The sequence below is a fragment of the Lampetra planeri genome, chromosome 55 (genome assembly GCF_965212315.1).
Source record: "Lampetra planeri chromosome 55, kcLamPlan1.2.h2, whole genome shotgun sequence".
Taxonomy (NCBI): domain Eukaryota; kingdom Metazoa; phylum Chordata; class Hyperoartia; order Petromyzontiformes; family Petromyzontidae; genus Lampetra; species Lampetra planeri.
In genome coordinates, this window is record NC_136161.1 from 4617645 (window position 1) to 4637061 (window position 19417).

Sequence of the window (19417 nt, forward strand, 5' to 3'; positions counted from 1 at the left end):
AGTTTGCACAGTAGGGGGCAAAGGTGGTGCATCGGCCAGTCATCTCAGTCAACCCATGGCACCTGGGTCTATCCAATGACATCCTGTCAGCGAGCCTTTGACATTTCACGTGGCTTTAAAGTGCACATAGGCTGGCACATGTGCCGAGGTGATGTTATCGCTACTTAGTGGCGAATGGCGGTTGTTATTGTTGTTGTGTCTCCGTTTGTATGTCTCCATGTCTAGTAAGTATATTTATGCCTGTGTGTCTCTTTCTATTTATCGGTGTGTGTGTGTCTCAACGTCTTTCCGTGACTCCGCGTCCATTTGCCCAACTGCACCATCACCCGGTAAGATTGCACCTTCACACAAATGTAGGCTTTTCTGAAATCTATCTTTTTTTGCTACAGTGACTTCCACAATGCTTAAGATTACCCTGTTTCTTGGCAAGGATCTATACTACAAGTCGTCAACCCACCACTGCTTTTTTTTTCAAATACAGTCCGACTGGACATGGGTCCCAGAAACCTACCTGGCTACTCAGGTGGGTAAGTAGTGAGTTGGACGGGTATAGGAACCTGTTGTATATATAGGCCTTTTTCCAAAAATTTATATTAAGAATGATTCTGCCTTTTTTTTTATAATCGATCGAGGTGAGCATGGGGTATGAAAGGTTGAGACACACCCCCACCCCTCACACTCCAGCTGCCTTACCACATAAAAGCGACTGGAGGAAGGTAAAAAAAAAAGCCATTCAATAATAAAACCCCCGGGTAAATGGAGTTTAATGACAATCTGGGAAATCTCCACCGGGCGGGGGACCATGGGACACGACCTCCACGGACGTTTTGGATAAGTTTCACAAACAATCCTCCAGACCCACTGGCATCTGGAGAAACAGCCTGGTCACGCATCGAAACTTGCTGACACAGCCTTTACACCACCCCCAGACGGCTCTCCACGGACGGCGAGAGCCACAGGGCAAACGGACATTACAACTTGCGGTTTTTTTTACAACGGTAAAAGTTCTAGACTTAGTGACAAGAATAAATCGACATTATAGACTGCCAGTACACTCTCAGATTAAGAACCAGACTGCAGTCTACTTAGTGGCTTTTATTAGTACTTATATTATTACTCTTATTCACCTAATATATTTTTCTTCTTATTGTATCTTTCTATCTACATGACTTTACAGAAAGAACCAAAGAATATGAATTCTGGCAGTCACGAAAACTTAAGTCAAAACTTAGCTATATCGTCAAACCCAGAATATCAAAATATAACTGGAATAAGAAGCACAGATCCCTGGCGACACACACGATGAACAAAGTTTAATAAAACCCTCGGAATACGTGAGGTAACAAATATGGTACATCACAAATTTTGGTTAAACATAAACCAAATAATAATTATGAAGTATTACACCTAAGGTAATTCAAAAGAGATATAAGGCGAAATAGGTCAAACATACACGACCAAGATAATGTATTCCATAGGACCAGAGCCTCCAAACCGCCTTTGTCTTCCAACAATTTGACACAGCACATGGTAGCAATAAATTACGTATGAAGGGAGGGCCTCCCCTTGAGATAGCAAACACCACGAGGGCAGAGGGGGGGGACCAAAACATAACATGGTGATGGAAAGCAGCCAAAGGTCAAAAAGGGGGGGGGGGCAACCAGGCGGCTGTGGCCACGGGAGGAGAACAAGACAGAGGGATTCTGTTTTTCGCGAGAGAAGCGCAGAGGGGGGAGAATTCCACATTTAAGCAAGGACACAAAACAGGCAACTCAGTGCTGCGAGGGGCAGGCTCCAGAGCCGAGTTCGGCATGGACCGACAGAGTATCACTGAAAGTGTTATTCAACATCTACCCTTATACCCTTATATTTCGATGTATTCTCATTCAGACGCTGTCTTCCCGACAGACCTGTTCTCCACCTGAGGACGGCTGCTTGCGTTGTGGCCGAAACGTCGTGAAAATTATTTGATAGTTTTATTTTTATTATTTTATTATTTCCCTTCTACGTGACTTTACCGAAAGAACCAAGAAGATCTACCCTTATGTTGAGTCGCTTGCTGAGTCGAGGACTCCGATAAGCTGTATTATGCTACGCTGTAAGAGTTGTGAGAAGCTAAAAATGTGCTAATGCAATTTACGAGTTTTGAGAATGAGTGATCCAGCCAGCGACGAGCAGCTCACAGCAGGAGCCCTCTTGGAAGGGCGGAGAGCACGAAGCAGTGGAAAGAGCCTGACCAGCCGCCAAGAGTGTCAGCACTGGCGAGAGCGCCGTGGGTTCGACCCACACACACACCGACAAGCACCAGCTGGGAACCAAGACAAGAGTGAGGAACGGCGACCAGCTGCGAGCGCTATCCGACGACGGCATCATCGCGCCAACTCAACTACCAACCAGCAGTGGAGAGAGCTGGCACAGCCAAGAGGAAGAGTGTCGGCGCAGGCAAGAGCGCTGTGTTCAATACACGCCGTTCCAACGGCCCTGCTGGGATCCTGAGGTATTTTCAGTACAAGGAACGCTGTACCGCATAAGCCGCCAATTCACACACACAACACGCATATCGGGACTAATAAGATTGTTCCAAAAAGTTATCTTTGTGTTTCGAAAAGGGGTGCCATTCCAAGGTGGTGCGTTAAATATTAGCTTATCGTGAAAAGCATTACTGCCCGTTGAGTTACATGACTACAGTCGTTTAGAAGAATTTTAGTAATTCGTTTTAGATAATTGCATAATCTTACCAATGAATTAATTGACGACTACTTTTGCTTTAGACACATGTTTCTTTATTACCGTTTGTATGAATATTGTCACATACATTTTATTGACTTTTTCCCATCCCCGTGTATGCTCGCTTTACTCTGAGGGATTAGCAGATTGTTTTGTGCTCAGTTAACAAACGTAACCAGAGGGTTATTTGTACGGATCAATGAATAGGACGTCTCGAGGAGTACTCTGTTGACAATTCCGAGCATAAGTGTTTTTAGATATTAAAGTTGCTTAACACAGAAGAGTCTGAGTGGTGCCTTCCTAAGTTCATGCATAATCTTAATAATAAGAACTGTTTCCTGTGGTGAGATCTGAATTTTGAGACCTGACAAACACACGAAAACATAATAAGTAAAAGTTAAAGTGAGAATCATTGTATTATCCCGATTGATAATACAACCTTAGACAACAAAGCCAAGCCTAATTAGCATCATTACATACACTTGCATAACTTCATACAATTACACTTTAATTTTATTATCACCATCGGTAATAACCATTGGCAACGAAACAGGGCCTAATTAGTATAAATGCATACTTTGCATAATTACATAAATTAGCATAAATTCGTTCAATTACACATTAAATTTTCATTTCAGAAATTTTTATTTTTTATTTTTCAAGACTGAATATATACAAGAAACCCCTGTATGGATCTAGAATGACTGTCAAAAATCGCAACATTGTACAAACCCCTTCCTCCTCTCCCTTCAGATGTGTGGCTTCTCGCGGAAGTGTGTTTCACAGAATGCCGATTTAAGTGAGAATGATTTGGAAATCCTTCCAAGCACTCCTTGCACACGTGCGGCGTCTAGCCTGTGTGCGTTCTGGCGTGTTTTTTCAAAGTGGAACAACGTGAAAACGCCTTGCCGCACTCAGTGCAAACGTGCGGCTTCTCGCCGGTGTGCGTTCTCGAGTGTCTTTTCAAGCCGGTGCGCAACCTAAACTCTTTCCCACACTCGCTGCACACGTGCGGCTTTTCACTTGTGTGCGTTTTAGAGTGTGTCTCTAAATTAGAACGCTGCGTAAACCTCTTCCCGCACTCCTTGCACACGTACGGCTTCTCGCCGGTGTGCGTCCTCGAGTGAGTCTCCAGATTGGAATTCTTTGAGAACCTCTTCCCGCACTCGTTGCACAAGTACGGCTTCTCGCCCGTGTGCGTCCTGGAATGCGTCTCCAGATTGCAACGCTGCGAGAACTTCTTCCCGCACTCCCTGCACACGTACGGCTTCTCGCCGGTGTGCGTCCTCGAGTGGATTTTCAAATCGCACGGCTGCGCAAAGCACTTGCCGCACTCGGGACACACGTTTGGCTTCTCGCCGGTGTGCGTTCTATAGTGCTTGTTCAGCGAGGTGCGCGCCGTAAACCCCTTCCCGCACTCCCAGCACACGTGCGGCCTCTCGCGGGTGTGCGTCCTCAGGTGCGTCTCCAGGTTGGTCCGCTGCGTGAACCCCTTGCCGCACTCGCGGCACGCGTGCATCCTCTCGCCGCTGTGTATCCTCGCGTGCGTCTCAAGGTTGGAGCGCGTCGAGAACCCCTTGCCGCACTCGGCGCAGGCGTGCGGCCTCTCGCCGCTGTGCGTCCTCGCGTGCGTCTCCAGGTTGGAGCGCTGCGCGAACGCCTTGCCGCACTCGGCACAGGCGTGCGGCCTCTCGCCGCTGTGTATCCGCGCATGGTTCTTCAGGTCGAAGGGCCTCGCGAAGCCCTTGCCGCACTCCCCGCACTCGTGCGGCTTCTTCCTGTCGACGGCGAATGCGGAGGCCCCGAGCGACTGCCGCCACCCGCTGCACCGCGAACAGCCTCGCAGCATCCCGCCGGTGCGCCTCTCCCCGTGCCCCTCCGTCGGGAGTCGTCCACCCGGCTCCCTCGCACACTCTGCGCAGGGTGGTCCCGTCGCACTCTCGTCGTCTAGGCAGCACGTTTGTTTCAAAACCGACAGACAAGGTACAGGGTAAAATATAAAAGAAAAATAATTAAAAAACTCAGTCACGCGTGCCATCCTGGTATATTACGGATCAACCTCGCTGCGGTCAACACTACGGCTGTACAACAACGACAACAAAAAAGATGGAAAAATGTTCGCCTGCCTTTCAACATTCCACTTTGCAGACAAACCAAAAATCAAACTGGCATATCGGGCCACATGGCAACTTTGATTTGTTTACCTCTGTCGGATGGCGGAGGGTCAATCGTTAACCAACATTTTAGACCTACATGTTTTTGTGTTTGTTGCACCTCTGATTAGCACAGCTGGCTATGTATGGTGCGAAAGAAGTTTAACGTACATTAACCATCACGTGAACTCTGATCATACTCGCAGTGGCTTTTGGCTGGCCATCGAACAAAGACGGCCACCGCATTGCGCGTCGCTTTCAGATGCGATTAAAACTCCACTATACTATACACTACATTAGTCACTACACTAGACCCGACACTATACACTACACTATACTTTTGGCTGGCCAACGAAAAAAGACGGTCACCGTATCGTACGGCACTTTCAAATGACGCTTTTGGGGCCGTCTGAACGCTCTTCCTTCCGATATTAGGAAGCCATTGGGAGCAATGCACTTTTAAATAATCATCGAGATTGAGAAACTCATTGTTTTAGAACTGCTTTTTGTGTTTAGTTTGTTGCCCCCCCCCCCCGCACCTTCTAGTAGCACGGTTGGCTACGTACAGTGCTAAAGAAGTTCAACGTACATACATACACGATATAACCGAAAATAAACCTCTCTTAATGATGGTAATTGGTTCCGTGAAACCGGTCATTAAGCGAGTGCAGTGACTGACTAGGAGACATAACTTCTTGGTGGCAATTCTTTAATTAAACACCGAGCAAACTGTTACACACTCTCTGCTGTTACACAACGCTCTATCTCTCGCTTAAATGCAACTATATACTGGTTGCTAGCCTACAACACAACGCTGGCCATCTGACACTGACGGCGCTGAGCTAAGACAGCCAACTACTGCTAGCAGCGCAATTATCCAGTGGACGACGATAGCGACGAAGGCGACAGCGACGAAGGGATCCCACTGCAACGACGGCCCCGATATCCCGCTCGAGGTCCCCTTTTATCCTGTTAGCGTGGCCTCGCTCCACCTCGGCCACGCCCCCCTTCTGGAATCGACGAGTGGGCTCTCGACGCGTCCCCTCCGTAACCTTTACCCTAGATCCCTCTCGGTTTGATCACGTGGCCTGCTGTCAATCAGGACTGCTTCACTCTGCAGATCCCTTTCCCTGCCAGCAGCCAGCGCTATGCTACGTAGTGACCGATTCGATGTCACTACACAAGTATAGGAAATACACGTTAAATGCTTAATTCTTTCCGATACCATCGAACGTTATCATTTTTCACCCACAAAACGTACATTTTAAACAATGGATATTAATAGATATACAAACAAGATTATAAACACGTAATATTAAAAGAAACGGGAATAATCAATGTATAGTGACTGACTTGGAGACGCACGTCCTTGGAGGCAGTTATTTTATTAAATCGAGCACCCTTTGAACAATACACACCCTACGCTGGTACACACTCTTCTCCCTCTCGTTTAGATACAACTCTATGTAAGTTGCTAGCCTATTCACAACACTAGCTGTCTGACACTGACAGCGCTAAACCGAGACAGCAAACTACAGGTAGTCCTCTACGTACGATGGAGATGCGTTACGACGACCCCATCATAAGTCAAAAATATCAGTCAGGGCTGCTGCAAGCTGCAGATCCACCTCCTAGCCAACAGCTAACGCTATGCTGCTCCGTAACCGATTCTATACTACATATGCATTCATGTTTACTGTACATACAACAGCCCGTCGTTAACAGGAGAATTAATGGTAAGCGAACACATTGGGCTCTATAGAGGTCCGTCGTTAAATGATTAGTTGTTAACAGGGGTGGTCGTTAAGAGGAGTTTTACTATACACTACTATACACTATACTACTATACACCACACCAGTGGCAGGCCGTGTATCAGAGGTCGCAATCGGGTACCCGATACCCGTACCCTACCCGATACCTGGCTACCCGTACCCGGCTGGGTACGGGTAGCCGTTTGCGACTCTGGTGCGGCCGGGTACGGGTAGCCGCACGTGACTCACCACAACCAATGAGTGAGAAGGCCGTGAGTCACTGGTGAGTAACCGTTTGTTACTCATTTCCCAATGTCGTCTCTTCTCACAATTCAAGTTCCTAGAATCAACCCACCCGCGCCTGCAACATGGCTTCATCCCAGAGGTCGCAATCGGGTACCCGATACCTGTACCCTACCCGATATCCGGCTATCCGTACCCGGCCGGCTATCGGGTAGGGTACCCGTTTGCGACCCTGGTGCGGCCGGGTACGGGTACGGGTAAGGAATCAAAACCCGTTTGCGACCTCTGCCGTGTATTTTACACCTAGGCCTTCAGTGCTATCCTGCCGCAATTAAACTGCCTTTGAATAACCTCACCATTACACTCGGCCTATAGGCTATTGCCATTCGACGTAACCACCCCATATTCACAGTGACTGTAACCTTTATCGAGTGGACTAAAGTGATTTAACACGTGAGAGTTACAATACACTAATTGCAGAAAACATGAATAGATGGTGACTGAAACCATCAAGGATGTACCACTATTACACAGTATGACAGGATGCTGAATCACAAAGACATCGCATAGCCCAAATCAATGTCATTACCAAAGAAACAAGTACAAACCCACAACAACAAGTACAAACTCACAACAACATTTACTCATACGACCACCAAGCAAGCAAAAATTCCGTAAAATACAAATAAAACAATCAGGATTCAACAAATTATTTTACTTTTATTAATTTTAATTTTTTACCTACGTGACTTTACCGAAAAAACCTAAGAATATGAATAGGATTCAACAGGCTTCCCCACAGATTCCAGCCAAGCTGCTGGGCCTAAACGCACATGGCACCATGCACACTCAAAGGCACAGCCAGGCCATTGAATCTGAACATCATTCACACCAGCAACAACGCTCTAAAGCAAGCAATAATAATAAATAGCTAGTAACAGGCCCGGTGCCAGGATGAAGTCTGTCTGTCTATCGATCTCCTCCGCTCCGTTTCCGTACTATGGACATCGCGGCACCTACACACAACAAACAGCACTGTCTCGGCCAATAATTTTGTTGTCTTTGCTATTTTTCTATAGATACATAACGCTTAAACAGAGGGGACAAAAAATACAACTAAATACAAAAATACTAAGCCCCCTTAAGACCCCTCGTGGTGCCGGACCTGGCTCGTAAAGATCCATAAAAATCCATCAAACTTACCAAAGCTACTCATCATTTGAAGACAAAGTCCATCCTCCTTTCTTTCTTTATAAACAGTTCAATGACACGGTTGTACAGTACATCGGTGCGTTTCAGTTCCAATAAAAGGTCCTTCTCGATTGCCATGGAAGCCAGTGCCGACAGTCGAGCCTGCTCAGTCTTATTTCTTGAATACGTTTGAATGCGTTTTAGGGCCGGAAATGTCTGCTCGACAGAGGCAGTGGATACTGGGATGGTCACCGCCAAACATGCCAATGTGTAAAGTTGACGCATGCTACCGCATAGATCTTTCTGCTGAAGGAAAGCGAGAAGGTCAGCAGGACTTTTTCCTTCAAAATCTGTCATGGCATACATTACAGTCAGTTCTGTTTTAAGCCGGAGCAGGTCGAAGAAAGTTCCGTGGCTCTGTGTTAAGCTGGAGAAGGCCGCATCCGGGAATTTTTTCCGGTATGTCTGAAACTGCTGAGGGTCGAGGAGGGAGAGAAACATGACTTTGTCGTGGTCTTTAAACCGATTCCGTATCTGGGCAAGGATGTTGTCCAAAATGTTGCTGTGGAGTTTCTGGTACCTTGCGCGAATGTCCCCCTGCGCTTGGCCTCTCCGTGTGCTTGGCGCACCTGCTTCGCGCAGTGTAGATTCATAAATCTCACCAAATTGCCCTCTCTCCCTCTCAATGGTGTCACAAAACTCATCCATTCTCGCCAGGCAGAATTGTACATCGAGTGTTTTGTTCTGCAGTATTCCAAAAAGCACATCCGAATACTCAAAAATCACGTGAAAAGTGGAAAGCATAAAACAAAACTCAAAATCATCCAGATGTGCATTGTATCCGTCAGCACAGCGCACAGAATCTTCATCGTACTCATCATGGTGTTCCAATATGTGCTCAAATAGCTCCTTTAGGGCTTCTCTCTTCTCAAAGACTGTGCTGACCAATCTACAACCATATTGCCACCTTGTTGGTGCCACAAGAGGAAAACGCCGCTGGCAGATATCGTCAAGCAGCTGCGTGCGCTGAGGGGATCTGGAAAAAAACGCAGCTAGGCCATTGAGATGCGCAAAAAAGATCCTACATTCTCTAAGCTTTGATGCCCCTTGAGTCAGTACTAAATTAAGTCCACGTGCATAGCAATGTATAAATAAAGCCATAGGAGCCCTCACCTTAACTTTATCCTGCACCCCATTTAGTCCAGATGCCATGACGGCAGCGCCATCAAAGCACTGTGCCACAACTTTATCCAGGCATTCGTGTTCCTCCAAGAATCGGATAATGAGAGCAGCAATGTCATCAGCCCGCTTGCCACTCGTAACATCGTCAAATCTGACAAACCTCTCCTTGACACCAGTGTCTGTCACATAACGGAGCACCAGTGCCAGCTGGGCTGCAGTACTCACATCTGTAGTTTCGTCCACCATAACTGTGACAAAAGGTGCTTTATTGATCTCCCTTTTTATCTCCTCTCCCATCACTTCAGTTATAGCACTAATCAGGTCGTTTTGTATTTTGCCTGAAGTCCCAGTAAACACTTTGTTAGTGGAAAGGTGGTAATGCAAGTCTTTGTCATGCTCGGCCAGAAAGGAAATAAGCTCGACATAGTTACCCCTATTTGTGGACTCCTTGCCTTCATCGTGTCCCCTAAATGAGAGTTCTTGTTTACCCAGAAAGATGACACAATCGATCAGTCTTTTCAGTATTTCTCTGTTTTTCTTGACTTTTTCGTTGTGGAGCTCCGTTTCTCTTCGCATTTGTTCGTTGAGTTGTAGATCCACTCGGGTGTCTCCGAACGTTTTCAATAGCACCGTTGCTTGCAAGTGTCCTGCCGTGCTTTGGTGTCTCGTTGCTGCCTTGGTTAAGCAATTCAGGTTTGCAAACCCAGCGTGGCTCCAAACACCATATCGGTCAGTTGCAAATAACAGGCATTCCCAGCAATACAATTTGCAATGTTCCTTCGATGCTGTAAGCCAGGTGTACCTTTCGTAGTTGCTCGATTGAAAGTGCCGTACAAATCCTTTCCCTGGCTGGGACAGGGATGCTAGCGGCGGGGTTGGTCGACCCTTCCTCACAATTTCCAGCTTTTCTTGGAAGGTCCAACTCGAAAAAGGCTTTGCCAGTAAATCCGCCACCAAATCCTTTTCTTCTCCTCCTTCAGCCATTGTGCGTTAAAAAACAACAGGGCTAAGTAAAAATCTCAACAAAAAATCTAAAGCACTACATCTAAAAATCTAAACGTCACAAAAGAAAGTTCAAATCTTAGATGATGTTACGTTACGTGCTAGCTAGTTTTAATTCAGTTTACTAACTGGCCCTCCGATCACGCCACACGAAAAATGTTAACGTAGGTGGCTAAGCAAACTAGAAGGGTCCAGGGTGTCAAAGAATACGCCCAACCTGGCAAACTCGAAATCTGATTGGTTAAAGAATATGACAAGTAACAACATCGTCCCTATTTGCTTCAACAGCAGAGGGGATTCACTCGAAATTCTGAAGGCCTCAGGGGTAGATTTTTCACCCGGAGACAGCACAGGTGGAAAATCTGATTGGATAAAAGCTCTAATTTATACGAGCTGCACTGGAAGCAGCGCAACTGAGGGAGAGAGTAGCAATGAAGTGATGTTAAAAGACCGATAGGAATGAACTTTGTAAAATATATTCAGTGAGGGAAAAAAGTATTTGATCCCCTGCTGATTTTGTACGTTTGCCCACTGACAAAGAAATGTTCAGTCTATAATTTTTATGGTAGGTTTATTTGAACAGTGAGAGACAGAATAACAACAACAAAATCCAGAAAAACGCATGTCAAAAATGTTATAAATTGATTTACATTTTAATGAGAGAAATAAGTATTTGACCCCTCTGCAAAACATGACTTAGTACTTGGTGGCAAACCGTTGTTGGCAATCACAGAGGTCAGACGTTTCTTGTAGTTGACCACCAGGTTTGCACACATCTCAGGAGGGATTTTGTCCCACTCTTTGCAGATCTTCTCCAAGTCATTAAGGTTTCGAGGCTGACGTTTGGCAACTCGAACCTTCAGCTCCCTCCACAGATTTTCTATGGGATTAAGGTCTGGAGACTGGCTAGGCCACTCCAGGACCTTAATGTACTTCTTCTTGAGGCACTCCTTTGTTTCTTTGGCCATGTGTTTTAGGTCATTGTCATGCTGACATACCCATCCACGACCCATTTTCAATGCCCTGATTTGACGGTACATGGCCCCATCCATCGTCCCTTTGATGCGGTGAAGTTGTCCTGTCCCCTTAGCAGAAAAACACCCCCAAAGCATAATGTTTCCACCTCCATGTTTTTACGGTGGGGATGGTGTTCTTGGGGTCATAGGCAGCATTCCTCCTCCTCCAAACACGGCGAGTTGAGTTGATGACAAAGAGTTCCATTTTCGTCTCATCTGACCACAACACTTTCACCCAGTTGTCCTCTGAATCATTCAGATGTTCATTGGCAAACTTCAGACGGGCATGTATATGTGCTTTCTTGAGCAGGGGGACCTTGCGGGCGCTGCAGGATTTCAGTCCTTCACGGCGTAGTGTGTTACCAACGGTTTTCTTGGTGACTATGGTCCCAGCTGCCTTGAAATCATTGACAAGATCCTCCCGTGTAGTTCTGGGCTGATTCCTCACTGTTCTCATGATCATTGCAACACCACGAGGTGAGATCTTGCATGGAGCCCCAGACCGAGGGAGATTGACAGTTCCTTTGTGTTTCTTCTATTTGCGAATAATCGCACCAACTGTTGTCACCTTCTCGCCAAGCTGCTTGGCGATGGTCTTGTAGACCATTCCAGCCTTGTGTAGATCTACAATCTTGTCCCTGACATCCTTGGAGAGTTCTTTGGTCTTGGCCATGGTGGAGAGTTTGGAATCTGATTGATTGAGAGGGGGTCAAATACTTATTTCCCTCACTAAAATGCAAATCAATTGATAACATTTTTGACATGCGTTTTTCTGGATTTTTTTGTTGTTATTCTGTCTCTCACTGTTCAAATAAACCTACCATAAAAATTATAGACTGAACATTTCTTTGTCAGTGGGCAAACGTACAAAATCAGCACGGGATCAAATAATTTTTCCCTCACTGTACGTCACTTTACCGAAAGACCCAAGAATATCATTTCTGACAATCTCTAGGCCAGCAGAGAAGCCTTTGCTGGCCCTGACGGCCAACCTCTGCACTACACTATATACTACACTACTATACACTACACATTGGGCTCTATGGAGGCCCGTTTTTTAAAGTGATTAGTCGTCAACAGGGGTGGTCGTTAGGAAGGGTTCTACGGCACTTTTGAATCAATGGTTACTCACCTTGACCGATGTCCTCTTCCTCCAATTCTACCTCGATGAAGTTCTGGTCTGCGGTGGCAAGACATCCTTGGGAACGCCCCGTCTCCTCTGGCTTCTCACCGCTTCCCTCAACTTTAACATTCTTCAGATCTTGATCTGTCAAGAAGAAGAACAGCGTGATATCGAGAGGTTTAACCCTTTCCTATTCGGAAGAAAAACTCTACTAAAGTCACCTTTTTGGTACACTGAGGCTCCCACCACGAGACCACGTGCGAGGGCGTGTGACACAGTTTTTGTGCCGGCTATCGTAGAGTGGCGGCAGTCGTGTCGCTACTCCGTGCACGTGGTTCTATATCTCCTCCCTGCCTCCCAGAACCCTGCTTTTCCCCAACCCCCTTTCCCTATACCATACCTATTAAGCCATACGGTTTACCCCGTATTCTTGTACAGGGAAATTTAGTTTTCAGGTCTATACGGCGTACAGCCGTTTCAATACGGGCAAAAAAAAATTGTCTATTTGTTTGTGTTTCTCCCTTGTGATGGGACTTTGTAGGATTAACTTTGAGATGTATAAGGGCACGGGGTGACGAATAAGGTCTGAATTACTCTGTAATAAGGTAGGCACTAATAAGGGGTTGACAGGTATGTTATTATCATGTGTAGTGGTGAGTGTACTAGTGGTGAGTGTACTAGTGGTGAATGTAGTGGTGAGTGTGTGAGTGGTGAGTGTACACGTGGTGATTGTCTATTTCATTGTTTCTCCGTTGTGATGGGACTTTGTAGGATGAACGTGGAGATTTATAAGGGGCACGGCGGTGACCAATAAAGGTCTGAATTGGTCTGTAATTGGGTAGGCACTGATAAGCGGTTGACAGGTATGAGCATCTCTGCTCTCGAGCTCCAGCCAGCAGTGGAGAGAGGAGCGGTCCAAGGAAACGGTCAAGCTTCAGGCTGTTCAAAGTTCAAAGTTCATTTATTAGGTATAGCCCTGTGAGCCATTCGGCTCTTGAATCGGGTGCAACCGCAACAAACAAAAAACATGAACAAGAAAACATCTTAAAGTGACTATGTGACTATGTGCAAACAGAAAATCCAAGATTTTGTAAGTAGCAGCTCAGCAGGACTATGGACTGTACGGTTAGAGCGCTGATATTTAAATATATATTTTTAAATTGCACCAGGGTCTCTGCATTAACAGTCCCTGTGTGAATTTCGGTGGACGCCCGGTGGGGAGTAGGGATGGGCAAAGGAACTTCAGCAGAAGGGGAGAGGAGAGAAGCACAAGGAGGCTGCCTCTGACGCCACCCTATGGTGGGAAGGAGCCATGAGGCGCTGGCTCACTTCCTCCGCTCTGGCGACAGTGTCGGGCCGGTGGTGGTCCACAACACGTGGGATCGAGCTTCACCTGGAGTCGGGGTTGTTTGTGATTGCAGGCCAAAGTGGGTGGTAACTGCCATCTCGAAGGTGAAAAGTTCCTTATTAAAGGGTGTGCGAGTGTTCGGGAATGCGTAGGCTTCGGTGTGAGTGTCGGGATAAAGGGGGGTTATTCTGAAAGATATTGAGTGTGCACTGTTGTGTTCTAGAGATACGCTACTGCGTGAAAACTGGCATAGTGGCTCGTCTAAAAATTAAAGACAAACCAACCCTATTGAATCGCCTCAGATGAAGGGTCTCGATTGCTCTTGCTAGACTCGACCCACAATAACACGGGAGTGACCTGGCTGATGAATATATAAGGTGACGCCGATAAAAGTGAGCATGTGAAAGCAGACAAGAGACTAAGCGTCACCTACACTATACACTACACTACGATATACTACATTATACAATATATACTACACTATACACTCCGATGAGCATGGTTGCCTACGCACGATGAGGAAGAAGTTCCACGCACATACGTATATACGTACATACAGCACGATCAGGCTATATCTGGCATTAAAACAAGAAGGCATTCCATTTTAAATCCTTTATATTAAGTTCACTTGCTTGCTTGCGCGCTTACGACCGTGCAAATCTTTCGGTCGTTTTTTAACCCACTTCCCGTGATCCACTCGAGCTGACATTTTGCACACAGACTCGTTGTGCGTGACAATGTATTTTAGTGAAAACATTTTTCCAAAATTTTACACTTTTTAGGATTTTTTTTTTATATTTAATTACCAATTGCTTAATGGTGGCAGGCAATCATCTGACCCATAGGTGGCAGCCATCTCAAGCCAGAGGACGAGAGGACTCTAGCCGCCACGCATATAAAGGATTTATAGTGAAAAACTTTGTTTTTACGGGTAAATTTTTTTTAAATCCGTGATCAAAGTGGGAACCCACCTTGACCAATATCTTCCTCAAAGAACTCCGCCTTGATGAAGATCGGGCCAGGAGCGGACAGATGTCCGTAGGAATCTCCCGTCTCTTCTGGTCCGTCGCCGGCTTCTTCACCTGAAGCAATATTCACATCCCGGCCTGTAATTTTTTGAAATGGCAAACACTGTTTATGATAGACGGCGGGTCTAATCTACGTGTAATTTATAATTATAAGGTAGTCCAATTGTATGAAATATAAAAATAGGTTTTACCCTTTCTGGCAATATAAAACAGGTGTTAAGATGTTAAAACACCAAAGAGATACCTTTTGCAAGGAATCATGTCTGCATTAACCACACGTATTTGTGGTGAACATGCACGCAAAGCATGCTCTGATGATAATAATAATACATGCATTGTCCTTGAAACTGATTGGCCTACACCACATGGCCTAGTCTCACCAGTGTCAGACCAGAGACCACCAAAAGGCGAACAGTACAAAGACAATGCACGTATCAGCGCACTTATAGCTTGGGTTGAGCAGCTATAAAGTCAAACAGGACCGCTTGGGAATCAAATTAATTTGCTGCTATGCATTTCCACATGATATGCCACTTTGTTAAGCTCATCATTTGTGATAGCCAGGTCACTTCTGAAAAATAAGGTAATACCTCAGTGGGCTTTACCTGGTCAGATAAAAAAAGTAGTTTAGTTTTATTTGTATATATTTTTTGTTTACCTTTCCTATACTTTGCACTCCTATCAAGTCGCTGTATTATGTTTGTTGTCAAAACGGTATGACCCCCATACCCCTGATTGATCAATTATGTTGTAGTGGGTTTTACTCTCCAACACGCAACCGGTTCGTGCTGAACTAGTAACTAACTGGCCACGTTTTGTTTACGTTACAAACCCCTTACTGATTGGCCATGTCGGGTGGTGGTGGCGGATTTAACGACACATTTTACGCGATCTAACCCCATGCAAACCTTCGTGGTGAATATTGGTCGTAAAAGCCCGCTACTTGTTAAGACGATAAATACTACGTAAATTGAAAACATATGAGAAGTATTGTAAAGTTACCACAGTAACAACCACTCTATTTATTACGTTCTTAAGACTGCCAACCGCTGGAACATTGGCTGAAGAAATGAGGCATCGTGGTTTCGGAGATTGAGGCATCTCCTGCCGATCTCACCAGCGGCACGGAGAGCATCTTCGTGTTTGACCAGACAATCGTAGTGCACGCCAAAACTCGCGTCGTCTTCGTGTTCTTGTTTGATGAATGGCAAGTCGATTCGAGGATCCATCTGAGAAAGCGCAGACAAGAAAAAATGTCCTATTAACTACGGGACCCTTTTATCCAGTATCAAAATGATAAAAAAAAAAGATCTCCCCCCCCCCCCCCCTTATGTATAGCCTGTAATAGACTGTTGGAGCAAGTGCTGTTAGCGAGTAGCAGCGCCTCTAAAGGCCGGCACGGCACACGAAGGGGATGGGTGGCCGGCACGGCACACGAAGGGGATGGGTGGCCAGCACCACACCCAGCCGCCTTTCTCTCCCCAGTGGCGATATTGGGTTGTGCACTACCACTCCCCACACCAGCACACGCGTTTAGAGTGATTTGGTTGCTGCTAGGGTCACTTGTGAAAAATTAGTTACTACATAGCAGCTCGGTGGGGGGGGGGGGGGCCTTAGCTGATAAAATACAAAATAACACACACTCTTAGGTTTTTTCCGGTAAAGTCACGTAGGTAAAAAAAAAATGAAAATAACTAAATTAAATCACGACGTTTCGGAAGCAAGACAAGCCTCCGTCATCAGGTGTAACTGCTCCAGTAAAATTACTGTAGCGTGTGAGCGCTATTCAAGACACGTGTTTATTTTTTTTACCTACGCGACTTTACCGAAAAAACATAAGAGTATGACTCCTTGCAGTCACGAAAGCTTCAAATCTAAAATAACACACCACACAGCACTGCTGCACCGTAACACACACATGATGATAAAAACAAACCTGTCAACCCCTTATCAGTGCCTATCTTATAACAGACCAATTCACACCTTATTGGTCACCCCATGCCTCTTATAAATCTCAAAGTTAATCCTACAAAGCCCCCATCACAAGGGAGAAACACAATTGTATAATCACTACTACACTCACCACTAGTACACTCACCACTAGTACACTCACCACCACCAGTACACTCACCACCAGTACACTCACCAGTACACTCACCACTACACTCACCACTAGTACACTCACCACTACACTCACCACAACAATCACCACTACACTCACCACCAGTACACTCAGCACTACTACACTCACCACTACACTCACTACTACACTCACCACTAGTACTCACCACTAGTACACTCACCATTACAAACCTGTCAACCCCTTATCAGTGCCCTACCTTATTGCAGACCAATTCAAACCTCATTGGTCACCCCGTGCCCCTAATAAATCTCAACGTTCATCCTGCAAAGTCCCATCACAAGGCGAGAAACACAAATGGACACATTTTCGTGTTTGTCGTGTGCCCGTATATTTGAAACGGCTGTAATGCCGTTATGGACCCGAAAACTGAAATTTTCACTGTACAAGAACACGGGCGGGATGAACCCTATGGGTTGGCGAGCATGCTAACGTCGACCCGTGAATAAAATTCACCTCCAGGAGAGGCTAACCCGGGCGTCTTGCGATCGTCTTTGAAGATTAACCCGCGGACTCAGCGAGCAGAGGCAGTCGCCACCGATGTGAAAGGAAAAAGAAGAAGAGGGCGTGGTCAATGACGAGGGGGCGTGGTCAATGACGCGAAGGCTCCAACGGACAGCGACGAGATGCGGCACAAGACGACTAGACGGAGCTGAGTGCTTGAGGGGGAGGAGCTTTGCACAGCGCACAGCGATGGGGGGGGGGGATTGCCAGTACGGTCAGTCTTCGTATACAGTGGTACCTCGGAGATCGAACTTAATTCGTTCCAGAAGGCCATTCGAACACCGATTTGTTCTAACACCGAATTAATTTTCCCCATAAGAATGAATGTATATGACATTAATTGGTTCCAGACACAAGAAATCTCTCATTATAAAGCATTTTACACTAAGTTTACAGTAATTACATGCATAAAATAATACAAAAAAACAAGAAACACAATAAATACATGGAATAAATATATGGAATAAATGAAGTAAATGAACACTTAACTCTCTAACGCCTCGTGTTTAGTTAACGCGAATTGGACATATATATAACGCGGTGAATGTTATTATAGGTGTAACCAATGTGGCTGTTAAACACGTAGGCTTTCGCAAACCAATATCCATAAGAGGTTTTTGGGTTATATCGCGTTAATATAAACGTGTCAATAAACCCGCCACCACCCGACACAGCCAATAAATAAGACTCTGTCCCGTAAATGTATGTTGATTACCCTATAAATAAGCCAACCAGTAATTAGATATCCGTTGTAATTAATATGCATACATTAACCCCCCACCCTCTAACCTTCGCACCTGATTAACTCACAAGTGTTGTCATCACATTTATCCCTCTATTTAAGACTGAAACAATTTCTCCCCAAATCTGGCTGTCACCTGATGATGCTGGTTGTAATTACTGGCCAAACGTACTCAAATTGTAAATGTCGTGGGTTTACTCTCCAAAACACACCTGTGAGCTGGACTAATAACAAATTGGCTACGTTTTGTTTACGTGACAAACTCCTTACTAATTGTCTGTGTCGGGTGGCGGCAGAGGCGTAGCTAGGGGGGGTACATTTGTCCCCGGGCGCCAAGGTAAAGGGGCGCCAAAATGAGGCTTACAACGTTACATTATAATTCTTTGGTTCTTTCGGTAATCAACCAGATAGGGTGTTGACTGTTATGTTATCCGACTCTCTGTTGTATTACATTACATTTCTAAGTATACTAGATTTGTGTTTCTATTTAATTTATACCTGATGATGATTGCTTGTGTTGCAATCGAAACGTCGTATGCTAGTATTTAATTTAATTTATTATTTTATCTTTATACGTGACTTTACCGAAAGAACCAAAGAATAATTCCTGCAGTCACGAAAGCTCCAAATTAAGTTTGTTACATTATAACTTATTGCGGCGGGCGCGGCAGCCTGAAACTACTGCACAAATCTACACCTGAACCTAAAAGTTTATATATCCCGCCACACACAGCCTACATGTCATGTAATTACATTTTGGTACGCGCGCCTATTAAGAACTTACATGGAAGAACGTCCCAAACAACAGACAGGCGCAGTCTTTCAGCCTTAGTCACTGGCCTGTTTTTTGGTGGCGGAAACTACGACGGCCTGAAACACGCTGGCGTGCACGATTAGAAACTGTTAAAGCTATCTGTGAAGCACTGGATGAACTAGTACGGCTGCTAGACAAATTATCAGAGGATGTAACTATGACGCCTGAAACCAGAAGTGATGCAGAACAGTTACAGGCATGTGTATTACATTTTAACTTCATAGTTTTATTACATTTCTGGAATGTCATTCTTGGAAAAATTGATCGTGTTCAGAAGTGCTTACAGGATCCTACTATGAATTTCAAGGAAGCAGCAACTGATCTTGAATCTTTGGAGCATGAATTTGTCAAGCTTCGTGATGATTTCAGCCAAGTTGCTGTAGAAAACGCCAAAACAAGATGCACAGCCTGGGGGATCGATGTGGACAGAAGAATTAGGCGACGTCGGATGA

The 19417-nt window shown here is 45.5% G+C and overlaps 1 protein-coding gene across 5 annotated transcripts; it reads right to left on the reverse strand.

Moving 5' to 3' along the window:
• Positions 1-262: 262 nt before the first annotated feature.
• LOC144735526 (zinc finger MYM-type protein 1-like) lies at positions 263-17486 on the reverse strand. Of its 5 annotated transcripts, none has more exons than XM_078617935.1 (5): positions 17362-17486; positions 15883-15994; positions 14709-14843; positions 12399-12533; positions 263-4674 (listed from the first exon to the last, which is right to left on the reverse strand). In XM_078617935.1, exons 2-5 carry the CDS (start codon positions 15992-15994, stop codon positions 3578-3580), a joined length of 1479 nt encoding a protein of 492 aa, XP_078474061.1. In that variant the 5' UTR covers positions 17362-17486; the 3' UTR covers positions 263-3577. The 5 variants fall into 5 exon arrangements, with proteins under 5 accessions (XP_078474061.1, XP_078474062.1, XP_078474058.1 ...); XM_078617936.1 differs by having other exon boundaries at positions 14709-14819; positions 17362-17473; XM_078617932.1 differs by lacking the exon at positions 263-4674 and adding an exon at positions 5398-10222 and having other exon boundaries at positions 17362-17473.
• Positions 17487-19417: the final 1931 nt, after the last annotated feature.

Coding starts and splice junctions, on each gene's coding strand:
- LOC144735526 (XM_078617932.1), bottom strand. CDS start 15,994: ATGGATCCTCGAATCGACTTGCCATTCATCAAACAAGAACACGAAGAC. Junction 14,844..15,882: donor AGATGCTCTCCGTGCCGCTG/GTGAGATCGGCA, acceptor AAAAAATTACAG/GCCGGGATGTGAATATTGCT. Junction 12,534..14,708: donor TGAGGAAGATATTGGTCAAG/GTGGGTTCCCAC, acceptor TCTTCTTGACAG/ATCAAGATCTGAAGAATGTT.